The sequence below is a fragment of the Candidozyma haemuli genome, assembly GCF_002926055.2.
Source record: "Candidozyma haemuli strain B11899 chromosome Unknown C_2014730914, whole genome shotgun sequence".
Lineage (NCBI taxonomy): Eukaryota > Fungi > Ascomycota > Pichiomycetes > Serinales > Metschnikowiaceae > Candidozyma > Candidozyma haemuli.
Genome location: NW_020289904.1, coordinates 655,125 through 670,338, shown reverse-complemented (window position 1 = coordinate 670,338; position 15,214 = coordinate 655,125). Strand labels below are relative to the sequence as shown.

Sequence of the window (15,214 nt, the reverse complement as noted above, 5' to 3'; positions counted from 1 at the left end):
TTTGTCATGGAGACAATTAGGCGCGAGCGGTTGCAAAAATGGACAGTAGCCGGTGCCCAGTGGCCTCGAAGGGCCACACAAAGGCCAGGAAAAGGTGGTTTTTGAAAGTCAGGTCACCTTGGCTCCCAGCTGGCTGGCAGCTGCCAATTTTGGGGCCACTTCGGGGCCACCAAGGCGGCCCCTTGTGGTAGTTTGTGCCCTGGCTTCGTTGTAGCCCTGTGTATGGAAGTGGGTGGGCCGATTGCCGTGTTTTAGTCATAGCGCTGCGCTGGGAGCTCGTATTTCGCAGGCCCTAGACAAAGGCGAAAAGATAAAAAAAAAAAAAGAAAAGACGAGGCAGAAGAAAGTGGCAAACTTAATGGCAAAGGGGAAATGGAAAAGTGGGAGATTCACTCACTCTGGGTGCTGGCGCCCCCAGAGTTTCGCCCCCAGAGTCGTCAGGGTATGCGGAAAATGCAAAACATGTACCCTTTTCCAGCTCTCCCTCGAGTCATGCTCCTTGGCGAAAAATGTTGCTCGCTGAGCAGTTACCCCGGATTTGGTTATAGGAAGGATCGGTCCAAACCATGAGGACCGAGCGTCGAGCAACCTCCCCAAACGGCCCCAACCGGCCACAACTGCCCCCGGAACCCCGAGAAAAAGCCCTAAACCTCTATACTCTGGCCGATTCACATCTCTATATTTGGTCCTCTCTTTACTTCTTCTTCGCCTCGTCCTTCCAACCCGTGGGGCTCGGAACCTGCACATTTTCCAAAAAAACAAGTCCGAGATGATTGGCCCTCGATTAAAAAAAAAATCGATGAATAAGGCAGGTGCACGGGTCTACTGCCCTCTTTCTTTCTTTCCCTAGACGCATCACTCTCCCAGTGTGTGTGTCTTTCGCACTTTCTGACGCCAAAGGTGTCCAGGACAGGACAGGACAAAAAAAAAAAAAAGAATAAAACCTGGGGATTTCGCTAAACATAGGTCTCACTGCCAGAAGTGAACAAGAAAAAAAAAAAAAAAAGAAGACCAAAAGTCCCTTTTCACCCTCATAGAGAAAACCCAGGGTTTGTTTTTAATTATAAAAGAGGAAGAGACTTTTTTTTTTCTGAAGAATACCGTTCCTCCAAAAGGCTAACTTCTTTTTTTTTTTTAAATCCTTTGTTTCACTACCAATTAGCTTACCTTTTTCCATCCAATCCAAGTTTCCAAGAACCATCCTTCCATATATTTATTAAAGGGCACCAGTTTCTCGAGTCCGATTAAAGAAAACCCCATTTCAACTGAGTCCCCAAATCGTCGAACCATCGAGCCTCCCTGTTTCGAAACATACACTGAAACAGCATAGAATACCATCTCATGATTGCAAACTCGCCTTCCAAGAGTCGTACTTCGTCGGTTTCCTCCTACAGCGGGCCCACCCAGCCTATTCCCAAAAAATCGCTTCAAATCAGAACTGATAAGCCTAGACCTCATGTCTGCGCCATCTGTACTCGTGGTTTCGCCCGCTTGGAACACTTAAAACGTCATGAGCGTTCCCATACAAACGAAAAGCCTTTCCAGTGTGCTGCCTGTGGCCGTTGCTTTGCAAGGCGTGATTTGGTGCTTCGCCATCAGCAGAAACTTCATTCTCAGGTGGGTAGAAGAAGCCTGCTTCCAAATGTCCCTACGTCGGCTCCTGGCGCCATGAATGGCCAAGCTGGCGCTGGCTCGGAATCCGCTACTTCCACTCCTTCTAATGAACACATCATTGTTTTGCAGAACAATACCGATGCTAAGGCTCCTTTACCCGATAGTCGGGCTCTGTCGCCTTCTGGCTTACACGTTCTGAACCTGGCCAACCTGTCGCCTGCTAGAAACATAGGAGCTTCTCCGTCGCCAGCAAACAACGTTTCCTTCAGATCGGCCCTGTTTGCCTATGGAAACTATGACAATGCCAATGGGGCTCTGAAACACAATATGCCGTCGCCCAACACCAACCTGAGTCTCAACACCCCGTTGGCTAATTTGGGCACTACTACTCAGTTACAGCTCAGAAGGGCATCTCATGCTGTGGATCCTGCTCAACCCAACATTACTCAACAGCCATCTCCCGTCACTGGCGATTCTCCCGACTTGAAGGACAAGAAGGCTAATATGAACTGGGGTGATGATATTGGAAAGATGAACTACAAACAGTTTAGCCACCTTCAGCATTTGGAACAGCAGCATCAACTGCAATACAGACACACGTCTTTTTCCGCAGTTTCAGGTGCTTCCTATACCAACTTGAAGGACGCCCTCGCGATTCAGAGTCACCAAATTCCGGATGTACCCCAACAAGTGGGATTCTCAACTCCTCAACACACCATTGCAGAGATGGATTCCAAGGGTCTCTCAACGGCTGAATATGGTAATTTCGCTGACTGGTACGGTGACAATAGCGATAAAGGTGATTTTATGGACCTCGCGGACGAGTTAAGTTTGCCACAACACTCTTACCCATCAAGACTGAATAGTGCTTCTTCCAACCAGCCTTCGGCAGGCCGTCAAGGCTTTCAATCGCGTTTGAACACTATCCCATCTGAGTCTCAGTTGGCGGGTAACAATGACATGCTTGATATGGCCTTCTACTCTAACCAGATCCATCAGTTCAACAGTCCAAGCCATCCTCACTACATCAAAGACAACACGCTCTTGAATCTTGGTGTTCCAACTAACTTAGAAGGCCTGCAAGATTTTCTTAGCTTGCCAACTAGTGATACTCCTCTTGATACTCAAGCTCAGAGCACTGCTAACGTCCCATCCCAAACTTTGGCTTCTCAGATGACGAACTCGCAAGATGCGAATAATTCGACTGCTGGTACTACCAAGCCAAAGCCTAGGACTTCGCGTCAACCTCTGATAAAGAAGCACAAATCTTCGTCGGTTTCTTTGGACAAGGAGTTCAAGAGGGCGAAGTTGGGATTCGTGAATGATACCGAGAACCTTGACTGGGTTAACGAGATCATGGCTGTTCCTGTTGCTAGCGAGTTTCCTAAGGCTTCTCATGATACTGGTTTTATGGGAATGCCTTACCTTAACGCTGATCGTCTGCCTGATGAAGTTCTTACGCTTTTCAAGCACAGACAAGATGACTTGGTGAAGCAAAGAAGTCTTGTGAATACAGCTGATGCGATTGATACTCCAGGTAGACGTCCAAGTCAGCCCCTTTCAAGACAGCCATCGAAAGTTCAGTTCACGATAGGCGATGGCCATCAGTCCAGCTGTGTTACCAAGGAGCTCAGGAATAGAATTGTCACCATCAGTAACATGTCTGATTCTCAGTTCCCACCTTTGGAGGACTTGAACACATACATGTCTCTCTATGAGAGCGAGTTCAACATCTACTTTCCTTTCATCCACATGCCATCATTGAGAAATCCAATGGTGGACAACTATGAGAACATCCCGTTGATCCTTTCGATGTGTGCTATTGGAGCACTTTATTCTTACCACGACTCGAACACTTTGCTTTTATTCAATTTGTCGAAATTTCATATTCACAATTTCTTCGAAAAGGAAGTTACAGCGGATAAGTTGAACCAAAGAAAAGTCCCATTGATGGCTCACCAGTCTCTTGTGCTACACATATTCATTTCCATGTTCCTCAACGAGCCTAACATGTTGGAAATTACGACGAAGCAAATGAACTCCATGGTTGGTTTGATCAGATCTACCAATTTCCACAGGCCACTTGACCAATTCTTGATTCCACCACCACCTATCAAGAATGAGACTGAGCTCGGTATCATTCAAAACAACTACGACTACTTTATTATGGCACAGACGAGAATTAGAACGATTCTTTGCTTTTACGAGCTTGAAGTCGTCCGCTCTTGTCTCTTGGGCTCTTCGATGCCAATGAGCGGTGCTGAAATTTTGAGTGGTACTCCATGTCGTGACGAGAAGCTCTACACTGCTGACAACTCTCGTGACTGGTACTATCAGTACAGAAAGGCAGACAATAAGGATCTTGTGAGCATCACGAACAACGAAGGCCTTAATGATTTGTTTGATAAGTTGAAGAATCAGTTCCCTCTTGATCTGTTGTTGCCATTCAACACATTGTTGGTCCTTTTGATGTACATTCACGAGACAATCTCGAAGGAGTGGAAAAAGTACGAAGGTATTACCAGCCTGTTTAAGTGGAGAACGGAAAGTAAGCCTATGCTTGAAAGGCTTATCAGCTCTTGGGAAGTCCTCTTCGCTAAGAATGGTGGCTTTTTCAAGATCAATAAGCACAATGCTCACATTCTCAATGCCCACAAAGATCTCCAAATGATACTTCCACTTCTTCAGCTCGCCAAGATGCGTTTGTGTGTCAACATCACTCCAGTAACAGAAAAAGTACTTCATAAAGACTGGAGCCAGATGTCCACACTTCTTAATGACTTTGAAAATGACCCCGAGGCATTGAAGACTGCGGCCTCGCATGCTACAGAAATTTTGAGGGTCTGGACCCATAACATTGAACTGCTTAATGACTCCAAGCAGGTTTCAGTGAGGACCCCAGTCTTCTTTGTGACTTGTATTTTTGCTGCTATTTTGGTGTTACAAAAAGCATTGCACGCGTTGGAGAACCAGAAAACTTTGAGCGTTCAAGACAGAGTTTTCTGGCTCGAAGCCGAAGCATTGCTCACTAACATCGAGAAGACCCTTTCACCTAACGAAGATTCCAACTCGTACTCTGAGTTCTTGCGCAAACTGTCGCAAGGAGTTTTCGACTTTGTCTTGAGCCCCTCCTTCAGAACCAACATTGAAAGTGTTATTGCTCATGCTAATATGAATGAGGAGACTCAGTTCGACAATGCTATCGGAAACTGCAAGCTTTCAGTCCAGGCGCTTGGGCTTGGTGTCCGTATCTTAGCTGATGCACCTCTTTGGCCATTGGCTATGGGGTTCGCAGAAGCGTTTAAAAATGTAGCTATTCACCTTAAGTGATAGCTGCTGTTTATTTATTTATTTATTTAATTTGACGAATAGATGCTAGAACCTTCAGTAAGTGTAGAATGGCTGCGAAAAGCAGACTGTGAACCATAGTTCCGATTACACATCATCAAACCAAAAACCGCTTCTTTAATAAAACGCCAAGTACCCCTAAAAGCCTTCTATATAACCCAAATGATAACTTCTCTTTCTATATCTCTTCTTAAGGAGAGCCTTCCGACTATTGGTAACCTTCCAGGCTTAACTATGCGCATCAAAAAAACCACTGAGATGAGCATCACTATACTTGCATTCGTTCTCCCCAACATCCCCAAGCAAAGCTTCCTACTTTTTAAAAATCAATATGACAGCTGAAAAAGGACAAGGTCGTCAGCTTTTCGAAAAGATCGGTAGCCCGAAAACCATCGTGGCTCCCATGGTGGACCACTCAGAGCTAGCGTGGAGAATCTTATCACGCAGATACGGCGCTGAGCTCTGTTACACGCCCATGTTCCATGCTAGGCTCTTTGCTACGGATGAAAAGTACAGAAACAAGATGTTCTGTGAGATGGACGGTGACGAAGAGAAGGATAGACCGTTGGTAGTGCAGTTCTGTGCCAATGATCCAGAGTACCTACTCCAAGCGGCACAGTTAGTGGAAACACGATGTGATGCTGTTGATCTCAACTTGGGATGTCCTCAAGGTATTGCTAGGAAGGGTAACTATGGTGCTTTTCTTATGGACGACTGGGACTTGGTGTACAAGTTGATCAACAAGCTTCATAAGAACCTTAAGTGTGCTGTGACAGCCAAGATTAGGGTCTACGACGACTGGGAGAAGAGTCTCGAATATGCTAAAATGGTGATTGCTGCAGGCGCTCAGTTCATCACAATTCATGGCCGTACAAGAGATATGAAGGGCCAGAAGACTGGCCTTGCTAACTGGGACATCTTGCGATACTTGAGAGATAACCTTCCAGAGGACCAGGTGTTTTTCGCCAACGGTAACATTCTTTACCCTATGGATCTAGAACGTTGTACAGATCAAGTGGATTGTGACGCTGTCATGTCTGCCGAGGGAAACTTGTACAATCCAGGTGTGTTTTGGACCAAGAATAACGATAAGGAGAAGCAGTTCCCTCGTGTTGACAAACTCTTGCGTGAGTATTTTGAAATTGTCAAGGAATGCCCTGGCGAAGCTTCCAGAGTGGCCATGAAGTCCCACTTTTTCAAACTCATGTATGAGTTTCTTAATGTGCACAGGGAATTAAGACCTATCATTGGAAAAACCAGTGTCAGTGCATCTTTTGATGAATGGGAAAAGATTGTGAAGCAGGTGGAGGATATCGTTGCAAAAATCTACGAAAAAGACGATATTGAAGAGCTAGACAAGATTGTTGACGGTCCTACTGAATCTTGGGGCGGTCACTACAAAAAGGTGCCTTACTGGAGGTGCCAGCCTTACTTCCGTACTGTGGACGGACAAAAACAGAATATGAGAGAACTTGAGGTTGCTGCTATAAACAAGAGAAAGAACGATTTCACTGAAGAAGATAGAAAGAAGGCTAAAGTGGTATCAGGTTAAGAAGTTGCAGCCACACTGGCGAGCCTGGCTGCGAATATGAAGATCCAACCAAAGCCACATCGTGCAAAGATACAGAAACAAACAGCATTTTTTAAAAACAGATGCCAGAACCAGTTTTGCCACTTCTGAAAGCTTATCCATGATATTCACATTTCCATTGCATGGTCCATGGGGCCTCCAGCCCTGGAGACTGAAAAACCTGCATGATTCGCAGGGTACTCCCTAGCTCTTCGACTGGCACCAACTATCTCCTTTTCATACAATGTCGGTTTCAGCTGTTAGAATCCCAGCCACTCGTACGGCCAAAAACGCTGTGATATTCTTACACGGCCTTGGTGATACAGGCGAGGGCTGGTCGTGGTTTCCTCAGGTGATTTCGCAGACTGGGTTACTCAAGTCCCAAGCAGAGACAAACTTTGTGTTTCCTAATGCTCCAAGTATTCCAATCACCGTCAATGGTGGAATGAGAATGCCAGGATGGTTCGATATCTACGAGTTTGGTAACCCCAAGGCTAGACAAGATGTTGAAGGTTTCTTCAAGACATGCGACTTCTTAAAGCAGTTGATCAAGGAGGAGCACGAGAAGCACAATATTCCACTTTCTAGAATCGTGATTGGTGGCTTTTCCCAAGGTGCTGCCATTTCTATGGCCACTCTTGGTCTTCTTGAAGAGAAGATTGGTGGTGCTGTGGGTCTTTCCGGTTTCTGCCCTGTGTCTGAAGCGCTCAAGGATAAGTTGCAGACTGCCAACTTAGACACTCCTGTTTTCCAGGGCCACGGTGACGCTGATCCAATTATCAACTACAATTTCGGCCAGGAGACCAGCACTTACTACAAGAATGCTGGCTTTAAGGACTGGTCCTTCAAGCTCTACCCTGGTGTAGCACACAGTGCGAATGACGAAGAGTTGGTAGACGTGATCAGGTTCCTTGCCCTGGTCTTAGATAAATAAGAACATAGACGATTGTTTTGGCTAGAATACAGCTTATATATCATGCATTCTCTTGGTTATTCACTTCTTGTCTTGGTAACTAAGGCACCGTGTACTGCATCCAAGTTCTTGTATACTTGGACCATATCGTCTCTCTAAATCTTACCCTACTAGCACTGTCAATTGGAATCCTCCTACACTCTTTACAATGGAAGCGCTTCGAGTGATCCCTGGCTTTGGGTCCAAATCTGTATCCAAACTGGATCTTTCCGCAAAAGACAAGCGCTATCTCTCGAATGTCGAAAAGGCACTCGCTACCTTTGATAGTCTCCAGGAATGGGCCGACTACATTGCCTTTCTTTCTCGGTTGCAGAAGGCTTTGCTGCTTGGAGACGAGTCAGTCGAGCTGCAATCGATAGAATGGATTCCATTGAGCGACCAGGTGTCGAAGAAGTTGGCTCTTTGCCTTTCTCCAAAGTTACCGAATGGAGTCCACCAGAAAGCATTGAGCATATACGAGTCGATCTTTACTGCTCTCACGAAAAATGCATTTGATGCTCATGTCAATGAGTGGCTTCCGGGGTTTGTGCCAGTTATTTCATATGCTTCCATGCAATTGAAGCCAAAGATACTTGAAATCTACAGACAACACATTATCCTGAAACTTAACCAGGATACGATCAAAACAGTTGTTAAGCCTCTTATGCTTTCGCTTCTTGCTGTGCTTGATGACGAAAACTCAGAAGTTTACAAGGATGCGTTTGCTCTCATGGACTCCTTCAAGTCTGCCATGAACGATAACTCTTTATTCTGGCAAACGCTCTTCGTATGCATCACCACCAGCCCCGAAAGAAGGTTGGGAGCTCTCAATTGGTGTGTGGCTCGTCTACCGTCATTTAAACTGTTCAAAGATAAAGATGGCCATAAGCTTTCGGCTGAGGCAAACGCATGCTTAAGACCGGAGCCAGGACTCTTGGTTCGTGCATTTGCCGCTGCAATCGATACAAAAACAAGCTTCAACCTGGCAAATGATATTATTGTTATTCGTGGTTTCTTTGATCTTTTGTTGTCACACTTGCCGCTCTCGTCAGATGTATTCCAGCACGACTTTACAGTGGCAGACAGGGAGCTCTTGATTATGGCATCTTGTAAAATCACATTGAAAAAAGATATGAGTCTAAACCGCCGTTTATGGAATTGGCTCATTGGACCCGAGACCAGTGAAGAAGGTGGAGACGGCGACGCTCACGTCACTTATTTCGCCGACCATGCATTGCCTATTCTTTCTGAGGGTGTTCTAAAGTTAGTGAACTCAAAAGACCACGGCGAGAAGATTCAGGGATTGAAAATTGCATTATCATTTATGTTGGATCGGTGGGAGATTAGTCAATTGGTTGCTCCAAGGTTCTTTACCCTGATATTACAGTCATGTTATCTTTCTTTTAAAACCAATGCTGAAGGGAGTGACGAAATCTTGGCAAATACCAAACTCTTTTTCGATGCAGTTGAAGCTAGAATAATCTGGGAATACATCATCTGTACATTGATCTTGAGCGAGTCAACCACAGATTTCGAAATGCTCCGCTTCCTTCTTAGAAACTTTGACTTTCACGACCAAGAAGTTGCAACTCATATCCCATTGGCCATGTTATGTTTACTCATGAGATGTGAATTATCGAAGCAGTCAGTCGAAGCACTTGAGCTTTTGCTGGGTCTCGCTCAACCTCGTTTATTTGCTCCTTTGAAAAATGTTGAACGGAAAGACAAAGAACTGTTCTTGGAAGAAGTTCAAGAATACTATGAAGGGCTCAACGTGAACGATGCGATTAAACCACCAATTGATGGCACTGAAATGTCATTCATGCTTCTTGATAATTTGAAAGACTGGTATGTCCAGAGTGTCGATCAGGATGACTTGAACGACAAGGTTTCATCAATTCTCTGCCACTTCCTTTTCACAATCCCAACGGAGAACTATGAAGTCTTCCATTTCCTGGATCGAGTCATTCTAGACACCGTGCTTAAAATCAAACCATACTCGTTTGGGTCTGATGAGATTTACAACCAAAAGACACTTAATCTTGTCCTCGGAGCAGTGAAGTTTACTCGTTATCTTGTGAAGGCCTCTAATACATATCAAAGAAACAAGATTCTTAAGATTATTCTTTCGAACTTGTGGTATGCATTAGTTAGCCCTTACCCTGCAAACAACGAGGTGGAAGCGGTGAAGATTATATTTGATCTTGAGTTAAGTTTTGAAAGTCATGAAATCGAAGCAGGGCTAGTAGAGATGCTTATTCACACGCCACAGGAATACAAAGCGATTGCATTCTATAAGTTATGGACCCATTCTTCAGATCTCAGCGCCGCCGAATCACTTCTCGCTGGTCCATTACATTTGATCTTGGATGACTTACTTGATACCGATCCAGCTAATGTTATGGCCGCCCAAAGACTAGTGCGTAACATTATCAGAGATGGTAGCGCAGTTCGTTTCTTGAAACTTCTTACGAACCCTCTCCTATCGTTCAGCATCTTGAAGAGCGAATCGGCTGAAGTCAACTATCACGACGACTTGAAGTTATTTGCTTACAATGTTCAAACCATACACAAAGTCATCCAAAGCAATGAAAAGTTACTAAAAGAGGCGTTCAACCATGAATTTGTTGTCTCTGAATCTACAGAGACCTTTGAACTCCTCAAGTCAAATGACTGGGAGGTATCAAACTACAAATCTTTCGTCTGTGCCGTTTTGCACAAATTCTTGAGCCTTAGATTATCTTCCGGAATCCTTCAAAATAAGAAAGCACTCAAGGATTATGCTAACGCTGTATCTTCTACATTGGAGCTATTTGCAGACCTCGTGATCGGTTCTGAAGCCGACTTCGAAGTTCATTTCCTCAAACTTGTACAATACTGTTTGTATTATGTCCAGCAAATTGATCCAATACCCTTCGAAATTGAACTTGTCGAAGCCGAGTACATTAACATCATTATGCACTTTTTGGACTTGACGAAATCCATGAACGTTGACTTGAGCTTGTTACATACTGCAGCAGATTCAAAGGACCCTATATTGGTGACATTCATCATCGAGGGTATTAAGAAGTGTCTGTCCTCCATCCTTCTTGAGAAATGGTTTGTTTTACTTACTCGCTCCCTCTATTCGTTTAACGAATCTGTCTTTAGCGTCATTATGACTTTGAATGATGGCATAATAACAAAGGTTAGAGGGTACCTTAATTGCGTCAAGGAGTTCGGCAAAGCTAACGATTTCACAAACCTCGAGTCGTCATTCTCGATTTTGCTTTCGGGTCTTGAAGACATGTTATCGATAAGTCATTCTTATCTTTTAACGTCAAGTCTTCGCTCCAACGCAAAAGCCGCCGCTGCAAACGGCGAGTCAGGATTCTTGGGTAACATGATTCTGGGAGTGTTTCTGATTGAGTCACCTAATTTGAGGACAGAAGAACAGAACAAGATTTACTCTATTTTAATCTCCATCCAAGATGCCTCCAAGATGGCATTCGAAATCTGGGATTGGGCTGAAAGGGCTTCATCATCTCTGGCAGCCAAGTTTGCTTCCACGAAGTCTGTTGTGTACTTGAGCAACAAGTTACGTTTCCGGTCCAGGAAACTCCTTGAAGCTTTGATGGATTTGGAGCGCCAAGAAGTGATCGAAACCATCATTGAAACATCAAGCGAAAAGCTGACCAAACTTAAACTTCTTCATGTTCTTGATAATGGAAGACCACAGATAACACTTCCTCATATCATTAATTCAATTGTTACCAGATGCTATCCCCTGATATTGGATGAGAACAAGAAGTCCTCGATGAATTCTCCTGTGACTTCGAAACAGCTTTCTGAGTTCTTGGTACCATACTTAGAGTCCGTTGACAGCGACACCATTGAAGAAGTTTGGGTTAAATTGGTCCTGTTCTTCAGAGATGTTTTGGCCCATGCATTTTACTTCAGAGATCTGCTCTCTGACTTTTTACGTGCACTTGTGGTGCTTGCTACAAAAGGTAATACCAGAAAATCCAGTGATCGGAAAGGACACGGTAAAGAAGTTGCTGATTTATTTGTTAGAATGATCAATGCGGCATGTACAATCGGTATGGCAGAAGATTCAGAGAAGCATAATGAGCACAGTGCTGAAGACCTTCTCAAAACCTTGACCCAATTAATTGAATCCGTTCAAGAGGTGATACAGGATTCCGATAAGACCACTTCAGTTGTTAATACCATTGTCAATGTCGTATTAGCTCCGCAGTTGAAGTTGAAACTGAAGAAGACTGAAGATGCACTTGCATTGATGACCTTGATTGGTAAAGTGCATGCTACGAAGGCATGGAAGACCACGGTCAATGATTTTTTCGTGGACAATAATTTCTTCAAGAGCAGGAACTATCAGCTTGATGGCTGGAAGAACCTCATTGGGGTTTGGGCTGCTAACGACAAGGATGCAGCCGTTGATCTCATAAGCCGCATTTCTCCACCAACCAAGAGCACTGCTGCTAATATCTTCGTTTGGAGTGAAAATTCTGAAGTAGAGGATAAAGTCTACATCTTGAAGAGGCTCTCATACTTGATTGTGGTTCTTCCAAGAGACCAGTTATCGAACGTATTGGAAGATTTATTCTCGAGATTGTTCGAGGTGATCAATGGATCGTGCCCTGCTCTTTTCAAGTGTGAAGCATTCCTATTATTAAGAGCAGTGACAGTCAAGTATGATCAGTTGCATTTACTTTCCACCTGGGAACCTATCACACAAGGACTTGTGGAGGTCTTCGCATCCATTTTATCCAAGAGTCAGAAGGACTTGGGTCAATTGGGAGAAGACGACGCTCAGCTCGTGTTAAGTGCTTGTAAGCTTCTCGATCAGCTATTACTTATTGGATTCGACGAGTTCACCTTGAAAGAATGGCTTTTCGTGGAAACGAACCCTGCAGCAGTGACCGACAGCACCAAGCAAGACTCAACGTCATTGATCGATTTACTTGCTAAGCTGACGGCCAACCTCTCTGTGAAGAGCTCAGCTGTGCAAGTGACCCATCCTACGCCTGGGTTGCCTAACAAACCAACTCTCTATGGCGTGCAAAAGATCGAGAGCATTGGAAGCCTCAGGAGGTTTTTCGATCTGTTCAGCTATATCAATTACGAACGTTCGTACAGCTTGGCACAACCAAACTTGGAAGAATGTTGTTCTGACATCCTTCAAGATTTGTCTACATTTAACTGAGAAAGTGCATAAATACTGGGGGACTGGAGAATCGCGTTTGTATGCCACTACTTCAGACCGCGCGTACTAGAATATATCATATACATCAACTACTCTTGTAACTAATGAACAGCTTCGACTCCACAAGGAGCAGCTTCCAGCGATCCAATAATCCAAACGAAGAATCCAATAAAAGCATACAACAATTGTCACCTTCAGAGTCAGATAACAGCGATATAGAGTTCGATGATACTCAGATCGAAACACCACAGGCGTTAAGAGAGTCGTCTAGAAGTATGCTATTACGAACAACAACCACAGAAGTGCCCCTTAATGACCATCAATCATCTTCACGGAAGAAGACCCCTACAAAGTTCAATGCAATTCACACTGATGATCGTGATCTAATAGCAAACGATAAACTTATCAGTGACGATAACCAGTTTACTCCACATGCAATGAACGGCAGTCCAGGTAGAATACCGAGACTTCAATGGAGTGGAGAAAAGGTGAATACTACACATGAGGAGGATTTTGCAAATAACGTGGATGGTAACTCTGATGAAGAGTTTGATTCTTCAGATAACGAAGAAGCTAGACCAGAGGAGGAACAAGAGCAGAAACCAAGCGAGGCAATGAAACCTAAGGATTTGATTGAAGATCTCGAAACTAGGACAGTGATGAGGAGGCTGACACTTGCTCGTTCTCCTAGGAAGAGCTCTCCATTGAGAAACGAGATCAATGCATCTTCTAGCAGCCCTGCTTCTGAAAAAAAGCTTCCAGAGAGCAAAAGATCGCCAGCAAAGGTTGAGCAAATGCTTAAACTAATCAACTCAAGTATAGATAGGCTACGGGATGCTGATCTGGATGAGGAAGAGGACGTTGAGTATGAGTCTGAACCATATGCACTGGACGAAGAGATTGAGTTTTCCGACGACGAGGAAGAGGCGTTGAATAAACTTGACACGCTATTGCCGAGTCGCAATGGGTCTATTGGCCACAGGTCCTCGCCAGCTATTAGCGAGAAAGAAGAACCTGATTTTAGAAAGTCTCACGAGTTCGAGCAGGATTTCCCAAGCAGTATGCGTCCTAGCCAGCCCAGCCGAAGCTTTTCCAGCTTACAAGAATCTAATATTTTTGACAAGAGCCCCAGCATCGATGCTATTAATGACGGCAGCCCCAAAAGGAATGGTAAGCTACCAAGTGCAAGTAAGAAGCGAAAGAGTGCAAAATCGCTCAGGCTGAAGCATGGGGCGGGACACAAGTCACAAGGGACCCCACTAGATTACCCCGATTGGCCTCAAGAGAAATGGAGTAAGCTTATACAACTTGTGGAACTGAGTATACCTAATAGCGCAATTGTTACCAGCAACATCGTTGTCCGCGAGCTTGGGTGCCAAAATAAGGCCGAGTTGGCCAAAAGAGTCGCCTTCCTTGAAAACTACTTAAACCGGTTTACTTGATGCATGTATTATTATTGTATAATTAAAAGACTTTCGAAAGAACACTGTCCAAGTTGTCACTGTTCTTCGCTTTCTTGAATTGAGGCTTTGCGTCGTGCCTCGTACTTGTAATGTCACGCTGGTCGAAGTCTCTCTTGAACAGGTTCTTGTCGCCTTCATCGCCACCAGCTTTCCTCTTTCTTTGATCACGTTTGGAACGTTCCACATTATTAACGAATGTCTTGTTGAGTTTCTGCTGTTGAGAAATCTCCATGGACAACTTGGCTTGTCTGATTTCATTCTCCTTAGCAATCTGTTGCGTCAAGTCGAACCATTTGAAGCCAGATAAGTATTTGATGTTTATTATATCGTCATGGTAGTATGAGGACTTCTTACCGCCCAAGATATTACCATTCATACTTTCAGCACAGAGCTTGGCCTCCTTCTTGTTGACAAACTCAACCCATCCTTCCGTGTACTTCTTCTTCTTGTTACCGCCGTATTTGACTCTCTTTTTGTATGATGCTTCGTCCTCAGGTTTCAAGAAGATTCTATCTAGTTTACCGTACCTGGACAACACAGATCTTAACTTGACAGGCTTCATGTATGGTGGTATACTTGAAAGGTAGCAGACACCCGTCTTCTTTATCTTCTTTTGCTCCTTTGCAAGTTGTTCTGGAGTGAGTTTCTTGAGCTTCTTAGATCTCTTCTTCTGTTCAGTGACCATAGCACTAGTTTCATCTTTCTTTCCTTTCTTTGGTATATCATCCTCTTCATCCAGATCACTGTCATCCAAATCATCTTCCTCATCTTCATCTTCAGATCCAAAGTTCTGCTTCACCTGTTTCCCTTTGGTCTGGAATACTTTCTCCTCCTCATCGTCAGATGCAAAGTCGTCCTCATCTTCCAGTCGCGTAGGTTTCACAAATTTGCTTGCAGGAGCATCACTGAAGTCCAGCTCGCTATCTGAATCAGCAGTCGGAAGGAAATCCTTAGTTGTCTTTCCTTTAGCCATATTGGTTGATCTGGTTCTTAGAGATGAGCATCGAGCCTATAGTAACTTATGCACTGAGTATGCAGTACACACACAGTAGATACCGACC

General features: G+C 44.3%; 4 protein-coding genes across 4 annotated transcripts; 3 read left to right on the top strand and 1 right to left on the bottom strand. All coding sequences in view use genetic code 12, as the record gives it.

Annotated features, from left to right (window-relative positions):
* Positions 1-1,341: 1,341 nt before the first annotated feature.
* On the top strand, positions 1,342-6,514 carry CXQ85_001933 (uncharacterized protein; the record flags this gene model as incomplete). The annotated part of the gene is made up of 2 exons (XM_025485628.1): positions 1,342-4,901; positions 5,266-6,514. 2 exons carry the CDS (start codon positions 1,342-1,344, stop codon positions 6,512-6,514), a joined length of 4,809 nt encoding a protein of 1,602 aa, XP_025341093.1.
* A 262-nt stretch (positions 6,515-6,776) lies between these two features.
* CXQ85_001932 (uncharacterized protein) lies at positions 6,777-12,690 on the top strand (the record flags this gene model as incomplete). Its single annotated transcript, XM_025485627.1, has 2 exons — positions 6,777-7,438; positions 7,620-12,690. 2 exons carry the CDS (start codon positions 6,777-6,779, stop codon positions 12,688-12,690), a joined length of 5,733 nt encoding a protein of 1,910 aa, XP_025341092.1.
* Positions 12,691-12,794: 104 nt separating this feature from the next.
* CXQ85_001931 (uncharacterized protein) lies at positions 12,795-14,132 on the top strand (the record flags this gene model as incomplete). Its single annotated transcript, XM_025485626.1, has 1 exon — positions 12,795-14,132. One exon carries the CDS (start codon positions 12,795-12,797, stop codon positions 14,130-14,132), a length of 1,338 nt encoding a protein of 445 aa, XP_025341091.1.
* Positions 14,133-14,154: 22 nt separating this feature from the next.
* CXQ85_001930 (RNA-binding ATPase activator) lies at positions 14,155-15,126 on the bottom strand (the record flags this gene model as incomplete). Its single annotated transcript, XM_025485625.1, has 1 exon — positions 14,155-15,126. The coding sequence occupies one exon, from the start codon at positions 15,124-15,126 to the stop codon at positions 14,155-14,157; it is 972 nt and encodes a 323-aa protein (XP_025341090.1).
* Between the last annotated feature and the right edge of the window lie 88 nt (positions 15,127-15,214).